This window comes from Hibiscus syriacus, unplaced genomic scaffold, assembly GCF_006381635.1.
Source record: "Hibiscus syriacus cultivar Baekdansim isolate YM2019G1 unplaced genomic scaffold, ASM638163v2 tig00015524_pilon, whole genome shotgun sequence".
Lineage (NCBI taxonomy): Eukaryota > Viridiplantae > Streptophyta > Magnoliopsida > Malvales > Malvaceae > Hibiscus > Hibiscus syriacus.
This window is the reverse complement of record NW_024062368.1, coordinates 46,356-65,918: the sequence shown is the minus strand read 5'-3', so window position 1 is coordinate 65,918 and position 19,563 is coordinate 46,356. Positions and strand designations below refer to the sequence as shown.

The following is a 19,563-nucleotide window of genomic DNA, read 5'->3' as shown; positions in this document are numbered from 1 at the left end:
TTTTTTTTCAATGGTAATATTACATTATCTTATTATAATATGTCAGCATCATTGCTAATTTTTAATGGCGGGTGGCCAAAACGTAATGTTATGTATGACTTTGAAAAAAAATAGTCGAATGACCAAAATAAAACAAAAGTGATAGTTGGGTGACTAAATATTTAGTTTATTATATTTTTTTTCAAAATCATATTTAACGTTATATTTTTGTTTCATTTTGGTTGCCCACCGTTAAAGACTAAACAAATTGATGACGTAGCAATCTTTTAATTTTTTTGTCAATGATGTGATATTATCTTATTGTGACACGTCTACATCACCGTTAATTTTTTAACGATAAGTGACCAAAATAAAATAAAAATGTACTGTGTTGTTTGAGGATGAACACTTCATATGAAGGAGATAAATGAAGAAAATGATTTTTCTTCCATGAAACAATGATCTATCTACACACCTCAATCTCGATTTGACCAACTCCTTTTTATCTTATTACTATGCATGAGTGTTTGCTGATGCTATGATTCTTGAGCAATTTAACAACTTTCATACCATCAATTTCAACAATTACTTTCTTAGGTCCAATGCTCCAAACTTGTTGTAAACCATCTAACATGCCATGCCTCTTTCTTTTCTTCCTTTTACACGCTCCTTTCCCCACCGATCTGTAAGCCCATTTGGGTGAAGAATTCATTTTAGATACTCAAACTTAATTGTTTTAATATGCATATGGTCGAGTTTTTCCTCGTAATAGATTTATAGCTTAAGATTTAGTTATTCCTAGTGAGACGGACTAGATGAATCCATCGACGTGAAATGATTGATTTTTATGTCCTTTATGAATTTATAGTCTGAAATTAGATGATTCTTTTTAGATAGACTTGATGAATTCACTGATTTGATAGGATGAACTTCTAAATGTTCTTAATGAATTCATATCTCAAGTTTTGGGTGGTCCTTGTAAGATGGATTTGGTAAATTCATTCTTAAAAAAATTATGAGGTTGAGCTTACAAAGTTCTCTTAAACCAAAGTATGAAAAACTAGTCACCTTCCATGAAAGACTTTGAGATGTCATTCTAGGGTACTTACCAGTATCTCGAGCTATAGTGGCAAAATTAATTGATCTATCGTGGAATTTGATTGGATCTGAGATTAATCGTGTGTTATAAATTTACTCATATTTTAATAAGTTCAAGATCCATTCACTTATTAAGAGATATTATTTTAGTATGTACTACCTCAAATCTAACAAATACTAATAATATGACACACATATAATGTAAACTTAATTTTGAATCATCCAATTGTACTTTAGGGATGGGCATGAAACCCAAACCCGACGAGTTCCGACTCGATCGGGTTGAATTTTTTTAAAAAAAAATTAGGTTCAGGTCGGGTTTTTTTAATATGATGTTCGGGTCGGGTTTAGGGTGAAAAATACCCGACCCGACCCAAAAAATATATAATTTTACATTATATATTTATGAATAATTACAATAATGCTCCTCTATATATTATTTTTTTCAATTAAGATACTATTTTTATTGAATAATTTTTTTTATTATTTCAGATCGGATCGGGTCTCGGGTGAAATACTCTATATTCTTGAATCGAGTCAGGCGGACTAAAAACCCGATCTAACCAACCTATGCCCATCCCTATTTTCAAACTATAACACACATATTTAATAATAATAATAATAATATGATAAAAGTCCTAGAACATTGTAAAGCACCTGATGCATTTATCAATTCTTTAACTGACGTGGCATTGTAACCTATATTTTAAATATTTTTTTCGTTAAATTTTTAAATTACTTTATTAAAAAAATTATTAAGTGATATGTTTCATTTTTATATATTTTTTAAAAATTTTAATTTTTAAAATTAACTTACAATTATTATTATTTAAAAAAAAAACTCAAATGTTTAAAAAAATCAAAAAGACCCTTAAGATTCCTAAACCCAAATCATCCAATTTCTTTATCGGTCGTCATTGTCGCTGTCGCAGTCTTCGATCATCATTGCTGCTGTCATTATCGCCGACTGCTTACCCACCAATCATCTCTTTCCATAAGATCACAAATCTCAGCAAATCCCTCTGTTCGTAATCACCCAAGAAAGTTTAAACTAATCTAGCTTATTATATTAATATATAATTTACATATTTGCAGGTAAGCATAACAGCACCAATGATGTATCTTCTGATTTAAGGACATGGTTGAATGTTGCAATGGCGAATCAGAAAACATGTATGGAAGGGTTTGACGGTACAAATGGCATTGCCAAAACAACAGTATCCGTGGGTCTGAACCAAGTCACGTCACTGGTCATTAACCTTCTCACCATGGTGAACCTAGGTCCTCCCAGTTCCATGTCCTCCGCCGCCACTAAACCGCCACTAAAGGTGGCCGGAAAAATATCAAGAACAATAGAAAGTTGTTGCAATCATCAAATGGGTTAACGGCTGATGCGTTGGTTGCAGCAGATGGGACCAGGAACTTTACTGAGATTTATTGAGATTTGTGACCTCATGGAAAGGGATAACCGGTGGGTATGTGGCCAACGACAACGACAATGGTGGCTAGTGACATGGACGGTTACAATGACGATCCACAAAGGAATTGGATGATTTGGATTTATGAATTTTAGGTATCTTTTTGATATTTTGAAACATTTGATTTTTTTTTAAATAATAATAATTTTTAAGTGAATTTTAAAAAATATAAAGATAACATGTGTTACTTAACGGAGTTTTTAGCGATAGACAATTAAAAGAGCAATGAAGAAAACGTTAGGTACACACAAATTAAAAGTATAATTTGAACACTTATCTTTTACATTAAACCTAAAAAATCAATATTTACTTCACTATAATTTTCATTTCCTCAATATAATTCAATAATATTATTTTATTTTACCATTCTCTATGAGTTTTCTAAGAAAAAACAATTATAATAAAAATTTAATTTAATTTCAAAAAACTTATTTTATTTTACCATGCTTTATGATTTTTCTTTAAACAACAACTATAATAAATATTTAAATTAATATAATAATTGGAGGATCATATTTCATCCAAATTAACATACATGGATTAGATATTAAAGAATAAAATACACAAATGATCTCTGACTATAAAATATTATTTTGTTTATTTCTTAATTATTAATAGTCTTCTGATTATAAGATGATATTTTGTTGAATCTTCTAACTATTAAAAGTTGCACAATAGTCGCTTGACTATTTATATGTTCAAACTCATCATTTTCTATTAAAAAACTGGCAGTCATCTGAGTTTGACATTAATATTTTCATTGAAATATGACAAAATATGACTCAATAATTGTTTAAGTTGTAATTTATGGATAAAGTTTTTGTTTATATTATGCCATCGACTTAGTGCGTGAAACATTATAATGTTGAGTTAGTGCTTAAAAACAACGTACGATGTTAATATATATTATTAAAATATAATTTTATCATATTTTTGACAGTACATTAACATTCAATTCAAACAACTACTATTTTTTAATAAAAAACGTGTCTATAATAAATGAATAATAAAATGATTATTTTATAACTTTTAATAATTAAATAAAAAATTATTTTATAATCTTTAATAATAGAATCCCCAACAAAATAACACAAAGAAGGTGAAGGGGTGTCGGAGGAGGTCCAGATCTAGAAGCTCTAATGCCTCGGCGTTATTGGAGATATCACTTAGGGCTGTAAATGAGATGAAACAGATCATGAGCTACTTGAGATCAACTCGATCAAGGCTCGATAAATACTCGGATCTAATGGACTCGACTCGAACTCGTTCTCTACTCGAATTCTTAACGAGTTACTTGATATTCGACTCGAAAAGCTCGTGAGCAGCTTGAAAATATAATATATTAAGATTTTATTTTTTAAAAAAATAAATTATTAATAATATTAACATTTATGTGTTGATTTTTTTTTTAAATACAATAATGCTTTCATGTATTTAAGGTTCAAGTTCAGGTTCAAGTTTGGGTTTAAGGATTTAATCTTGTTAAGTTTAAAAATTTATTTTTTTTCATTTCGAGCCTTTTCGAGCTACTCACGAGCTTCAGTTCAGGATTTCGAGTCGAGTTTAAAAATTTTAAATTCGAGATTTTTTTAGTCGAGTCGAGTCAAACTCTATTTCAAAATTTTCGAATCGAGTCGAACTCAACAATTCTCACTTGTCTCTTTCCCTTCATTATTATATGACGCCTAAAATTAGTACTATTTTGGTTATTTCTCATTCAAATTTTATTTATTTATTTCTTCAAAGTTGCCAAACATCGTAAAAAAAGAGAAAAATAATCCAAATCATTCTCTCTCCTCCACGTGCTCTCAGTTCAGTTTCCCTATCTTTCATTATATATATATATATATATATGGGTCTTTAGTTCATTACCGCTTTGAATCTCTTCTCTCCCACTGAATCATGATACCGGTATAATAGTTACCACTCCTAAACAAAAAGACGACCATTTTCTATATATATATATACAGTGGTTCCTCACTTGTGAAGTAGTGATTGAGAGGTGAGATGGAGAAATATGAGGTGGTCAAAGATTTGGGAGCCGGCAATTTTGGGGTTGCTCGACTCCTCTGACACAAGGAGACCACGGAGTTTGTTGCTATGAAATATATTGAGAGAGGTCACAACTCCCAAGGTTTGTTTCTTTTGATTTCTGCATCACTTATTCCTTAACTTGTATTTCTGATGATTTCTTTGCCTTGTTTTTGCATCTTTGGGTTCTTTGTCAGCTCATGATTTCACTTGTATTTATTCAGTTAGAGCCTGAATTGAGTTCATTTCTTCAAATTACATTCTTCTTTTGAACGCCAAACGGATTGGTTGAAAGCTTAACTGTATGTATGTGTGTGTTTCTTTTTATTTTTCTTGCAGATAGATGAGAATGTGGCAAGAGAGATTATCAATCACAGATCTCTTAGACACCCTAATATAATCCGGTTCAAGGAGGCAAGTATCATCTCTTGATTCATTTTTTCTTAAATTTTCGATGCTTCTATTTTTGATGGGATATGAATGCTTTAGGTGGTTTTGATGCCAATAGCTATTGTGATGGAGTATGCAGCTGGTGGCGAGCTCTTTGAACGGATTTGCTGTGCTGGTAGATTCAGTGAAGATGAGGTCCTTTTTCTGTTTCTATTATTGTTCTATTCTATTCATTCACACGTTCTATTTGGAAACAATTTATTTTAGTGCTTAATTGTTGTATTTCTTCTCTCTGTCTTCAGGTTAGATATTTCTTTCAGCAGTTGATCTCAGGTGTCAATTACTATCACTCTATGGTAATTTAAACTCGAAAAGTCAAACCATGAAGTTTCTCTGTGCACGGAAAATGCAAGAACTAAATCTATTTTCATTTCTATGTTTCCTATTCCTGTTTGCAGCAAATATGCCATAGAGATTTGAAGTAAGAAAATACACTTTTAGATGGAAGTCCTGCACCGCGCTTGAAAATCTGCTATTTCGGTTACTCGAAGGTTAGGAAATAGTAACATCTAGTCTATGCTACTTGTAAGTTGCTTTATGATTTCTCAATCATTAATTAATTTGTTTTTCTAACACTTGTTGTAGTCATCTCTCTTGCATTTAAGACGCAAATCAACCGTTGGAACTCCAGCATATATAGAACCAGGTGTTCTATCACGAAGAGAATATGATGGAAAGGTATTATTCGAACTCTTTAAAACAAAAGGAAGTACCACTGAAATAAATCAAGATATCCAGCTGAACATTTTATTGAAAAATCTAATGACATGACTTGAATCCAGTCTGCCACTTTTGACTTTGATGCCTAGCATGCAACCACAAAGAGCTGAATAATAATGCAATGAACCTGGACTATTTATGAGTCAGGTTCATCTAGACGTTTCAGTTGTTACAAAGAAGAGATTTAATCCTAAAATTTTATGGACGATTTTAACCCTATTTCTAGCCTATAAATAGAGAGTTATATTCAGCTTCTCAACTCACTCTCAACATCTCAGAATTCACTCTCCAAGTGTTTTCTAAAGTTCTCTCCGTGTGCTTTCCGATCAGAAGTGCAATACCATCAGCAGTCCACTCCAGTTTCGGGTGTACGAAATTCGGAGCGACCGTGTTAACCTCGGGAGACGGTCCGCCTACTGCAGCGATTACACACATCGGAGCGAATTTGTTTCTAAGGCAGTGGTTATACCACGACACGGTTTACCAATCTGTTCTTTTTCAATTACTATTTATATTTCCTATCAGTGCTAACAGTGTGGTTTTGCAGTCTATTTTACCAACAATTTAGAAACGAATTCAAATATACTGCAATCATGTCACACCTTTGAGCAAACTGATACCCGATCTTTCCAAGCTCGATGCACTTGTTGGAAAGAATTATAGAAGGTGGTCCCAAAGAATCCTGTTATTCTTCGAGCAACTTGATCTTGACTACGTGTTGCTCAAGCCACCACCTACTAGGCCGCCAACCCCAATTATCGATAATGATACTGATGCGGTCCTCAATGATGATGCCCTAGTCCATTAACAAAGTTAAAAATTTCTTGTCCATTAACAAAGCCACCACCTACGTGTTGCTCAAGTCTTTATATTGATGAAAATATTGATTTTCAGTTCTAACATTGAGTCCATTAACAAAGTTAAAAATTTCTTGTCCACTAAGTTTGAGATGTTTGATTTGGGAGAACTAGATGTAATCTTAGGAGTCAAAGTGACCAAAACTGAGAAGGGATTTTCTTTATGTTAAGCACATTATATAGAGAAAGTGCTAAAGAAATTTGACAGTTTTGATGTTATCCCTATTCGAACTCCTTATGACCCTAGCATACATCTAGTTAAGAATAAAGGAAGTAGCATTTCCCAAATTGAATATGCTAAATTAATTGGGAGCTTAATGTTCTTAATGAACTATACTCGGCCTGATATTGCTTATGTTGTGAGTAGACTGAGTAGATATACTCATAATCCGAGTGGTGAGCACTGGATTGCTCTTAAACGCTTATTGAAGTATCTTAAGGGTACTTTGGATTGGAAACTTGAGTTTGTTGGCTTTCCTGCGGTACTAGAAGGATATTGTGATGCCAACTGGGTTTCTAATAATTATGAGGTAAGCTCAACGAGATCCGCTTACCAAAGGGTTATGTCGGAAGCTGGTCCTAGATTCGTCGAGGAGGATGGGTCTCAAGCCCATTGGTTGAGAAATTCATGGTGGATACCCAAATTAGTTATCTAAGTTCCATGTGGTCAAACAAAACCATGGAAAGACTCATAGTGCACATTCCTACTTCTTATCCCTATGACGAATAATGTGCATGCCCATGATGAGCTTACATGCTATTAATAAATTCATAGCCTAGGCTTTGGGTGGTCTTAGTGAGAAAGACTTGATGAATTTACCGATTTTGGCTGAATATCTATTCTTAATAAGTTCATAACCCAATTTGAGTGGGTATTCCTAAGTGAGAAGGAAATAATGAACTTACCAACAGAAAGGTTGAGTTTGTTAAACTCTTAATAAATTCAAATCCAAGTATTTGGATGGTTCTAGTGAGAAGGACTTATTGAATTTACCGATAAATGAGGTTGAATATTTATTCTTAATGACTTCTTACCCCAAAGTTTGGGTGGTTCATTTATAATGAACTTGAAGAAAGTCACAATACTCTTTGTGAGGTTGAGCTTTTATAAAAGCTCTTAATTATTTCATATCCCTATTAATGGTGGTTTATATCGAGATAAACTTGATGAAATAACCTATGTAAGTGAGAAGGGTTAGCCGCCTTCTATGAAAAATGTTGGGCCATTTTTCTAGCACACTTACTAGAATCTTGAGGTAAGATGGCCAAATATATACTTTTGTATATATATATATCTTACACATCGATGACTCAGGTGGATGAAGGGGTTAGTTATGTGTTATGAGTTTACCCCCATCTTAGAAAGTTTCAGACTAGTTTCACTTATCTAAGAGAATGATTGCTCATTATCACTATGTACTAGTTCCAGATACGTTCACTAGTGCTTAAGCAACTAATCTCGCTATTGCTCTTCTGGAAAGTTTGTTTTCGAGTTTCAGAATAATTCTTTCGTATTAGTGGGGGAATGTTGGTAATGCTCAATCCCACATAGTATTGGAAATACTATTGGGAATGGGTATTTATGGTTTGGATTTCCCACTTCCTTGTTGAGTGAAAGAGAACAAGAGGGATTCTCGCGCACCGCCGCTGCCGTCCGTCTCGTCTCGGATCGGCTCGGCACGGTACGACATGGCTTGGCTCGGCTCGTGGTCGTGGTAATACGTGTCTTCAACACGTCCGCGCGGATACTATCGTTTTAGAGAAAATTCTTGAGGAATTTCTCTTTGAAAGAAACAAATGGAAAAATGTAAAAGATTTCAACTGATATTTATAGGCTGCTGAGGACTGTTTAAATTTAAATGATAACAGCTGGTTTATAAGAGTTATCAGAAATTAAACATCTTTTCCTAAATTAAATAAAAAAACGTTAAGATGTATCTGGACTGATTTCCAGCTTTGTACAAAGGGGACAAGCTGTTAATATCAAGAGTTACAGGAGTTATTTGATTTAATTCCAGGGGTTACATGATATAATTTCGGGAGTTATAACAGCTGAATAATGATGCAATGAACCTGGACTATTTCTGAGTCAGGTTCATCTAGACGTTTCAGCTGTTACAAAGAAGAGATTTAATCTTAAAATTTTATGGACGATTTTAACCATAAATAGAGAGCTATATTCAGCTTCTCAACTCACTCTCAACATTTCAGAATTCACTCTCCAAGTGTTTTCTAAAGTTCTCTCTGTGTGCTTTCCGATCAAAAGTGCAATACCATCATCAGTCCACTCCAGTTTCGGCTGTACGAAATTCGGGGCGACCGTGTTAACCTCGGGGGGACGGTCCGCCTACTGCATCGATTACACAGTTTACCAATATGTTCTTTTTCAATTACTGTTTATCTTTCATGTCAGTGCTAACGGTGTGGCTTTGCAGCCTATTTTACCAATAATTTAGAAACGAATTCAAATATATTGCAATCATTTCAACACCTTTGAGCAAACTGATACCCGATCTTTCTAAGCTCGATGCACTTGATGGAAAGAATTATAGAAGGTGGTCCCAAAGAATCCTGATATTCTTCGAGCAAGTTGATCTTGACTACGTGTTGCTCAAGCCACCGCCTACCATACCGCCAACCCCAACTACCGATAATGATACTGATACAGTCCTCAATGATGATGCCCTAGCAACTGCCGCTGTTGCACTCGCTACCTACGAGAAGTACGAGAAAGACAACAAAACGGTGCGAGGACATCTGCTCAGTCACATGTCAAATAAATGATTTGATATGTTCCTTAGAGAAAGGAGTGCCAAGGTAATATGGGATACTCTCGATAAAAAGTATGGTGCGGACGATGCTGGAATCAAGAAGTACGTTGTTGGCGAATAGCTCAAATTGTAAATGACTGATGACAAGCCGATAATGGATCAAGTCCATGACTATGAGAATCTAGTCGCTGACATCATCGCCGAAATGATGCAAATGTGCGAGATGCTGCAAGCCAATGTTATCATTGAGAAGCTGCCCAAGTCCTAGTTTGACTACCGCAACTCTCTTAAGCATAAGAAGAGAGAAATTTCGCTTGAAGAGCTCGTGGGCCATATGAAGATTGAAGAAGCCAACATTTTAAAAGATAAGTTTACTAATTCTATGAGTAATTTATCTTTTAGAGCTAACTTTGTTGAGTCTAAATTTAAGAAGATCATGAAACGTGGGAATCAAGACAAAAAAACGAAACCTCAGAAGGCTACCAACTTCAAGAAGTCAGGAAAAGCCAAACCTGAAGAAAGACGCTCAAGTGTTATGTCTGCAGTTTACCCGACCATAAAGCTTACTAATGCCAACACCTCTCAGACCGCCAGAATGAAAAGAAGCCACAGATGCACGTTGTAGAAGAAGATGATGAGATCATTGTTGTGGTAGTCTCAGAAGTCAAACTGGTGGAAAATAGTTCGGAATGGGTTGTTGACACTGGCGCTTCAAAGCATTTCTGCGGAAGGAAGGAGTTTTTCACCGAATTCGATGATGGAAACTTAGGTGAACGTGTGTACATGGGGAACTCTAACAGCCTTGAAGTACTAGGCAAAGGCAAGGTTTTACTCAAGCTGACCTCTGGTAAAACTCTGGCTTTAAATAATGTTTTGTATGTACCTGCCTGCGTAGAAATTTGATAAGTGGTGGGCTTCTGAATAAGGCAGACATTAAGTTAGTTTTTGAGGAAGATAAACTTGTACTTTCCCGAAATGGTGATTATGTTGGGAAAGGGTTTTTAAGCAATGGTTCATTTGTCATAGAAACTCAATTTAATGAAAATAAAGCTACCACTTCTATTTATATTGTTGAATCTATTTATATGTGGCATGCTAGATTAGGACACGTGAATATTCATTCTTTAAAGAAATTAATAAATATGAATGTTCTGCCTAAACTAGACACAACTAGGTTTAACAAATGTGAGATTTGTGTAGAAGCTAAGCATACTAGACCTCACTTTAAGACTATTTCTAATAGAAAGACTGAGTTGGTAGAACTTATTCATACTGATCTAGCAGATTTTAGAAACACTGAAAGTAAAGGAGAAAAACACTACTACATAACTTTTGTAGATGATTATTCAAGATATACAAAAGTTTTTCTCGTAAGGACTAAAGATGAAGCTGAACACTTCTTTCTTATTTATAAGGCAGAATTTGAAAATCAGTTAGATAGGAGAATCAAATGGGTTAGATCTGATAGAGGTGGTGAATATGGATCTAATTTCTTAAAAGATATTTATGAAAAGAATGGCATAATTCATGAAACTTCAGCCCCCTATTTTTCTCAACAGAATGGTATAGCCGAAAGGAAAAATATAACTTTAAAAGAGATGATGAATTCTTTACTAATAAGTTCAGGGTTATCTGATGACATGTGGGGGGAAGCCATTCGTCAACTCATATCTTGAACCAAGTTCCTCATAAGAAATTAGATTATACCCCATATGAATTGTGGAAAGGATACGCTCCTAATTTACAATACCTGAAAGTGTGGGGGTGTCTGGCTAAAATGGGTCTGCCAGACTTTAAGAAGTCCACCATGGAACCTAAAATCGTTGATGAAGTGTTTATAGGGTATGCTACGAATTGTGTTGCATACAGATTCATGATTTTACAAGATTATTCTATTTGTGAGTCAAGGGATGTTGTTTTCTTTGAAAATACTTTTCCTTTAAAGGAACCGAGAATAAATATTGAAACACAAATAGAATATATTCCATCAACTTCTTCTAGTAATCATGCTAGGTCTTCTGAACAAATTGATTTTGAGCCTAGAAGAAGTAAAAGGCAAGGAGTTGAAACCTCTTTTGGACCAGACTTTATTACTTCATTTATTTCTGAAATAAATGATTTAGACTCCATTTCAGATCCTATAACTCAAATTTTTCTGTTAGATAAGGATCCTAAAACTTTTGAAGAATCCATAAGATCTATCGATGCTGGTTTTTGGAAAATCGCTGTTAATGATGAACTAGAATCGATAATGTCTAATCATACTTGGGAATTAGGTTACTTGCCTAAGGGATTCAAACCAATCTCCAACAAATGGGTCTTCCGGAAGAAACTAAGGCCAGATGGTTCGATTCAGTGGTACAAGGTAAGGTTAGTCGTCAAAGGGTTCACTCAAAGGTTTGGTTTAGACTACTTTGATACATACTCTCCCGTTACAAAAATCTCAACGATTCGTGCAATATTTGCTCTAGCCTCTATTCATAAGTTGTAGGTACATCAAATGGATGTTAAGACTGCTTTCTTGAATGGAGATCTATATGAGGAGATTTATATGGAGCAACCACTAGGTTTTGAAGCACCTGGTATGGAAGGCAAAGTCTGTAGACTCAAAAAGTCACTCTATGAACTTAAGCAGGCTCCTAAACAGTGGTATGAGAAATTTCATAAAACTATTCTTAGTTTTGGTTTTGTTATGAATAGTTCAGATGCTTGTGTGTATTCGAAGATGTTTGACACTGAATTTGTTATCATAAGTCTTTATGTTGATGACATATTGATTTTCAGTTCTAACATTGAGTCCATTAACAAAGTTAAAAATTTCTTGTCCACTAAGTTTGAGATGACAGATTTGGGAGAAGTAGATGTAATCTTAGGAGTTAAAGTTACCAAAACTGAGAAGGGATTTTCTTTATGTCAAGCACATTATATAGAGAAAGTGCTAAAGAAATTTGACTGTTTTGATGTCGTCCCTGTTCGAACTCCTTATGACCCTAGCATACATCTAGTTAAGAATAAAGGAATTAGCGTTTCCCAAATTGAATATTCTAAATTAATTGGGAGCTTAATGTTCTTAATGAACTATACTCGGGCTGATGTTGCTTATGTTGTGAGTAGACTGAGTAGATATACTCATAATCCGAGTGGTGAGCAATGGATTGCTCTTAAACGCTTACTGAAGTATCTTAAGGGTACTTTGGATTGGAAACTTGAGTTTGTTAGCTTTCCTGCGGTACTAGAAGGATATTGTGATGCCAACTGAGTTTCTAATAATGATGAGGTAAGCTCTACGAGCGGGTATGTTTTTACTTTGGGTGGAGCAGCAATCTCGTGGAAGTCATCAAAGCAGACTTGTATTGCTCGTTCTACCATGGAGTCAGAGTTTATAGCTCTTGACCTAGCTGGGCATGTTAGTAGATATTCTGTTGTGGGGAAGACTGACTCCTCCAATTTCATTGTTGTGTAATTCACAAGCTGCGATATGTGTGGCTAAGAACCAAGCTTACAATGGTAAGAAAAGACACATTCACATAAGACATGAATCAGTTAGACACTTAATAAAGAATGGAGTGCTCTCTTTAGAGTATGTGAAGTCGGAAAGGAACCTAGCAGATCCACTTACAAAAAGGTTAAGTCGGAAGCTGATCCTAGATTCGTCGAGGGGTGGGTCTCAAGCCCATTAGTTGAGGAATTCATGTTGGATACCCAACTTTGTTATCTTAGTCTCATGTGGTCAAACGAAACCATGGAAAGACTCATAGTGCACATTCCTACTTCCTATCCCTATGACGAATAATGTGCATGCCCAGGATGAGCTTAAGTGCTCTTAATAAATTCATAGCCCAGGCTTTGGGTGGTCTTAGTGAGAAAGACTTGATGAATTTACTGATTTTGGCTGAATATCTATTCTTAATAAGTTCATAACCCAATTTGAGTTGGTATTCCTAAGTGAGAAGGAAATAATGAACTTACCAACATAAAGGTTGAGTTTGTTAAACTCTTAATAAATTCAAATCCAAGTATTTGGATGGTTCTAGTGAGAAGGACTTATTGAATTTACCGATAAATGAGGTTGAATATTTATTCTTAATGACTTCTTAGCCCAGAGTTTGGGTGGTTCATTTATAATGAACTTGAAGAAAGTCACCATACTCTTTGTGAGGTTGAGCTTTTATAAACGCTCTTAATTATTTCATATACCTGTTAAGGGTGGTTTATATCGAGATAAACTTGATGAAATAACCTATGTAAGTGAGAAGGGTTAGCCGCCTTCAATGAAAAATGTTGGGCCATTTTTCTAGCACACTTACTAGAATCCTGAGGTAAAATGGCCAAATATATACTTTTGTATATATATATACCTTACACATGGAGGACTCAGGTGGATGAAGGGGTTAGTTGTGTGTTATGAGTTTACCCCCATCTTAGAAAGTTCCAGACTAGTTTCACTTATCTAAGAGAAGGATTGATCATTATCACTATGTACTAGTTCCAGATACGTTCACTAGTGCTTATGTAACTAATCTCGCTATTGTTCTTTTGGAAAGTTTGTTTTCGAGTTTCAGAAGAATTCTTTCGAATTAGTGGGGGAATGTTGGTAATGTTCAATCCCACATAGTATTGGAAATACTATTGGGTATGGGTATTTATTGTTTGGATTTCCCACTTCCTTGTTGAGTGAAAGAGAACAAGGGGGACTCTTGCGCACCGCCGCCGCCGTCCGTCTCGTCTCGGCACGGCACGACTCGGTTCGTGGTCATGGTTATGGTCGTGGTCGTGGTAATACGTGTCTTCGACACATCTGCGCGGATATTATCTTTTTAGAGAAAATTCTTGAGGAATTTCTCTTTGAAAGAAACAAATGAAAAAATGTGAAAGATTTCAACTGATATTTATAGGCTGCTGAGGACTGTTTAAATTTAAATGATAACAGCTGGTTTATGAGAGTTATTAGAAATTAAACAGCTTTTCCTAAATTAAATAAAAAACGTTAAGATGTATCTGGACTGATTTCCAGCTTCGTACAAAGGGGACAAACTGTTAATATCAGGAGTTACAGGAGTTATTTGATTTAATTCCAGGGGTTACATGATATAATTTCGGGAGTTATAATAGTTGAATAATGATGTAATGAACCTGGACTATTTCTGAGTCAGGTTCATCTAGACGTTTCAGCTGTTACAAAGAAGAGATTTAATCCTAAAATTTTATGGACGATTTTAACCCTATTTCTAGCCTATAAATAGAGAGCTATATTCAGCTTCTCAACTCACTCTCAACATTTCAGAATTCACTCTCCAAGTGTTTTCTATAGTTCTCCCTGTGTGCTTTCCGATCAGAAGTGCAATACCATCAGCAGTCCACTCCAATTTCGGGTGTACAAAATTCGGAGCGATCGTGTTAACCTCGGGGGACGGTCCACCTACTGCAGCGATTACACACATCAGGGCGAATTCGTTTCTAAGGCAGTGGTTATACCACATCACGGTTTACCAATATGTTCTTTTTCAAGTACTGTTTATCTTTCCTGTCAGTGCTAACGGTGTGGTTTTGCAGTCTATTTTACCAACAAGAAGTCCACCTCCGACATCGGTGCCTGGCAAGGGCTTTGGTTTGGGACAAGACGAGGATGAAGAGGAAGACATCGACAATGAAGTGGAAGAAGACGATGAAGAAGATGAATACGATAAGCGGGTCAAGAAAGTCCATGCAAGTGGAGAATTCCAAATCCAGTAAGCAATGCAATCTTCATCCGACTGTTGTGTGATAATAGTCTTTTCATTTATGGCTTTAAGATTGTTCAATAGCCAATAACTGTTGTTTCGTTGCTAAAAATATCGATGTTCCGAACTACAAGACCTCAAACATTAGCACTTAACTATTCATGACTATGGATTAATTTTTATTATAACTCGCATGAACCGATGTTGTACCACTATAATTTATTGATCAATATTAGAAACCAAGTCTTCTTTAATGATCCACCAACATAGCAACTGCTGACTTAATTGCTATAACAGTCATTAGGAAAGGCGGAGTTGTTGAAGCATTCTGACGTCAATTGATATCATTGGAAAGATTACGAATAACTGAATCAGTTAAAATAAGATGAATTCGAGTAGAAATGAGTCAAATAAATTGGAAATCTAAAGTTAATAAGTCAAAATCAACAATCAAAGTCAATGATCAATGGGTCGGGCTTCAAGTATGGTCATCAGTTAGTTCGAATCGGATAATAGGTCAGCATGATCGTTGATGACGGTGGTCAACAGTGACTGATGATGAAAATTGAAGGTAACCAACTACAATGATGAGTGGTGACTGATGATGTGAACTTTGATTAGATTCAAGGATCAAATTGATATATTTATTTAAAGTTAAGGGTCGAATTAACATTTTATTAAAATTCAAATTAGTATACTATATAAATTTTAGAAATTAATTTAAAATTTAAATATTTTTACTAATGTGTTATGTTATCAAACTGACATAATTTAATAATTTAGTGATCAAAATAAGAAAGATCGAAAATAAATAAAAGTGACTAAAACACAATTTTTTAAAAGAAGTGACCCAAATAAGATAAACCAGGACCACCGCCATAATTTACCCAAAGAAGTATATGAATTCAAAATAAATCAAATCTACTAAAAACATGATTTACCGGAGCATGTTTTAACTTTCAATCACACACACAGTTTTATCCAGGTATAATGATAAAAATATTTTTAACATTTGATTGAATAATTGTTTTGATTTTTATTTTTTCAAATATTTTGATCTTAATATTTAATTTTAAGGTAATAAGATCTCTAATATTTAATTAAATAATTATTTTAATCTTTATTTTTAAAACATTTTTGGTATTAATATTTTATTTTAGAATAAGAATATTTATATTTTTATAATATTAATCATTTGTTGACTAATAAAAATAAAAAGTTAAATATTTAAAAAAATCATATTAAATAATACTATTCAATAAGAGATTTTTTTATATGCATTTTATTACGCCCACTTCTTTTCAATATCACCGCTTCTATACTTAAGAATGCGCGTTTCCCTTATTTTACCTCAGAGCTAGGTTTTCGTCCAATCTAAAGGATCAGCTTATTCTGACCGACCATGGCGAACCGTACGGATCCGGCCGCCAAAAGCATAAGGGGAACGAACCCTCAAAACCTTATCGAGAAGATTGTACGCTCGAAGATTTACCAGAATACCTACTGGAAGGAGCAGTGTTTCGGGCTGACGGCGGAGACGCTGGTTGACAAGGCAATGGAGCTGGATCACATCGGCGGAACTTACGGTGGTAATCGAAAGCCCACTTCCTTCATGTGCCTCGTCATGAAAATGCTCCAAATCCAACCCGAAAAGGATATAGTTGTCGAATTCATCAAAAACGACGATTACAAGTTAGTTTCTGAAAAACATTCTTTTTTCTTTTTTCCCCTTTTGCTTGTTTCGATTTCACTAAATATTATGCGGAAATTAATTTCAGGTATGTAAGGGTTCTGGGAGCTTTTTATTTGCGTCTTACGGGGATTGATTCCGACATTTATCGTTATTTAGAGCCTTTGTACAACGATTATCGGAAAGTAAGGCGAAAATCACCTGATGGAAGTAAGTTTTTTTTTCTTTCTTTACTTAATTTTTCTTTTCAATTTTATTCTGCATCTATTGCCTTGTGTATCAGTTTTAATGTTTAAATGGGTTTATTAATTGTTGTCATCTTGGATGATCTTTAATGTATCAGATTTCATTTTGGCTCATGTTGATGAGGTGATTGATGAACTCCTCACAACAGATTATTCTTGTGATATTGCGCTACCGCGTATTAAGAAAAGGTAAGGTTTATTTTTTCTTTCTCATGGCCAGTTATTGATTTCTTTGCGTATTTGATTAACATTATCGAAGTCGAATCTCCTTTTTATGGGAATTATATATGTTAAGAGAGCTTAGCGGACATGTTTGTGTTTATGAAATGTCACTCTCTTTGAAGATGAAGTTCGTTATGTATGTTTCAACAGGTGGACCCTTGAATCGCTTGGTGCACTGGATGCACGAAAAAGTGTGCTGGAAGATGATTTTGAGGAGGAGGAAGAGAAGGATGAGAACGAACAAGATGGTTTAGAAGAGGAGGTGGCTCATGAAAAGGTTTATATAGTAGTACTATTTTCATTGATTGATTATGTAGCTTTGCTATTCTGATACTTTACTTTCTTTTTAGCAGGATTATTACCGAGGGAGAAGCCCTGCTAGAGATAGAGAAAGAGATTATAGACGGGACAGTCAGAGACACAGGTACCTTCCTTCAATTTTTTTTTTGCTTGTACATATTTGTTTTCCAGAACTTTTGAGGATAAATCAATAAAATAATATGGGATTGTTAGTGTTTTTCTCAAGATGATGAACAAACAACTTACCGGGCACCTAGCTTAGGGGTAATAAAACATAATGGGAGCCTTATTATTTGTTCCACATATGAACAATTTTTTTTTAAGATTCCACGTATGAACATTAACATGCACCTACTTGGGGCTAATTTGGATAAACATCATTTCAGTTGTAGACTGCTCTTTCCCGTTTACCATTTTGCAGCTTTTCAGCTTTGTAACAGCTGACAGGCAGGCTTGCTGCTTACTTTATCATTTAGCACAAGAGAAAAATAATTGAGTCATGAGTGGAAGCTGTTGGATGAATATGGTTCCTATTTGCGTAGGCATAATTGTTCCAATGTCTTGTTTCCCCTATGGCATGTAAAGCCATAGATGGGTTGAAAAGCTTCCTATAATATTTTTATTTGGTCTTGCCAGGTTTCTCTGCACTGACAGTGTGCAGCGAGAAGTATGATAGATCATACAATTAAGCATTAGGTTCATATTTGGCTTGCATTTATACGGTCATATTTTAGTTTGTGAATGGTCTTCATTACTTTGAAACAATTTTTTAAAGGTTATCGTGTGACATGACCGTATGACGCTTAAGAACCTTGGATGGTTGGTCGGTCAGTTCTTATTGTAATCTTTAATGAAGCTTTGTACAACTTGCATTAAATGTTCAAGTTATGATGGGTTCATACCTTTTTTTGTGAGGGTTTTGTTATCGATTTGTCTTTACAAGCATCAATTTGAAATAGAAAACACTAAAACATGCATAATGTTGTTTCTTTCCCTTTCCACAGGGATCGGGATTATGACAGAGATAGAGACTATGATAGAGAAAGGGGACGTGGCCGTGAGAGGGATAGGGACAGGGACAGGGACAGGGACAGGGATAGGGATCATTATCGCCTGAGAGAGGAAAAGGAGTACGGCTATGAGAGGGATCGAGATAGAGAAAGGGAAGGTAGGGAGCGTGATAGGCGAGACAGGGAACGTGGCAGACGAAGGAGCCGTTCAAGGAGTCGTAGTAGGAGTAGGGACAGGAAGAGACGTGCTCGCAGCAGCATGAGTCCTAGAATGCGTGGAGCAGAGGATGGCAAACCTCCAGAAGAGTCGAAGAAGAAGAAGGGAAAGAAGGAAAAGGACGATGGAACGGACCACCTGGATCCAGAGATAGCGGAAGCCAACAGGATTCGAGCATCCCTTGGTTTGAAACCGTTGAAATTGTAAGCATGTTATATTTTATATGCGGCAATATTAACCGTTACGTTGTATGCACATTGGTGTTATTTTGTTATCCAGTACATGGCTACGTGGGAGTCGGAATCAGATGATGATAACCATCTCTTTGATGTACTTCTTGTGTTTAGCCCACCACTTTTCTCATCTTGGTATTTTACTTATTCTATGATTAGAGTGAAAAAACGAGAGATGGAAAATTGAACCGGTAAAAGAGTGAAAAGATGAAATATATATACTATATTTTCTTTGATGCACGATAGGAAAGATGTAAAATTAAAATAAAATGTAAATTTCTTTTCATTTGTTATTTGGTAGAGTTGAAAAATGATAGAAAATAAAATTAAGATTTGTTTGGATATAGAAGATAGAGGCTTCTTATTAATATTCTCTTGAAAAATGGAAAGTGTATTTTACAAAATACTTTCATATGAATTTGGTTATTGAAAACAGGACCCCACAATTATAAGATCAAAAGACTATTTTATGGAAAGGATAAATCTGCGAGACAACCCAACCGAAAGAAGACATGAACCGAGAAAAGAAAAGAAAATCTTAA

General features: G+C 34.9%; 1 protein-coding gene and 1 pseudogene across 2 annotated transcripts; both read left to right on the top strand.

Moving 5' to 3' along the window:
• The first annotated feature begins 4,562 nt into the window (after positions 1 to 4,562).
• On the top strand, positions 4,563 to 15,117 carry LOC120208005 (annotated as a pseudogene).
• Positions 15,118 to 16,415: 1,298 nt separating this feature from the next.
• LOC120208009 (pre-mRNA-splicing factor 38-like) lies at positions 16,416 to 19,121 on the top strand. 2 transcript variants are annotated; one of them, XM_039207385.1, is made up of 6 exons: positions 16,416 to 16,796; positions 16,883 to 17,004; positions 17,138 to 17,228; positions 17,412 to 17,538; positions 17,612 to 17,685; positions 18,566 to 19,121. In XM_039207385.1, exons 1-6 carry the CDS (start codon positions 16,507 to 16,509, stop codon positions 18,993 to 18,995), a joined length of 1,134 nt encoding a protein of 377 aa, XP_039063316.1. In that variant the 5' UTR covers positions 16,416 to 16,506; the 3' UTR covers positions 18,996 to 19,121. The 2 variants fall into 2 exon arrangements, with proteins under 2 accessions (XP_039063316.1, XP_039063317.1); XM_039207386.1 differs by having other exon boundaries at positions 16,418 to 16,796; positions 17,615 to 17,685.
• The last annotated feature ends 442 nt before the right edge of the window (positions 19,122 to 19,563 follow it).

What these genes read in the sequence shown, in the direction of transcription:
- LOC120208009 (XM_039207385.1), top strand. Translation starts at nt 16,507, where the DNA reads ATGGCGAACCGTACGGATCCGGCCGCCAAAAGCATAAGGGGAACGAAC. An exon ending in GCGAAAATCACCTGATGGAA is followed by an intron (nt 17,005 to 17,137) that starts GTAAGTTTTTTT and finishes TTAATGTATCAG; the next exon opens with ATTTCATTTTGGCTCATGTT. An exon ending in CGGGACAGTCAGAGACACAG is followed by an intron (nt 17,686 to 18,565) that starts GTACCTTCCTTC and finishes CCCTTTCCACAG; the next exon opens with GGATCGGGATTATGACAGAG.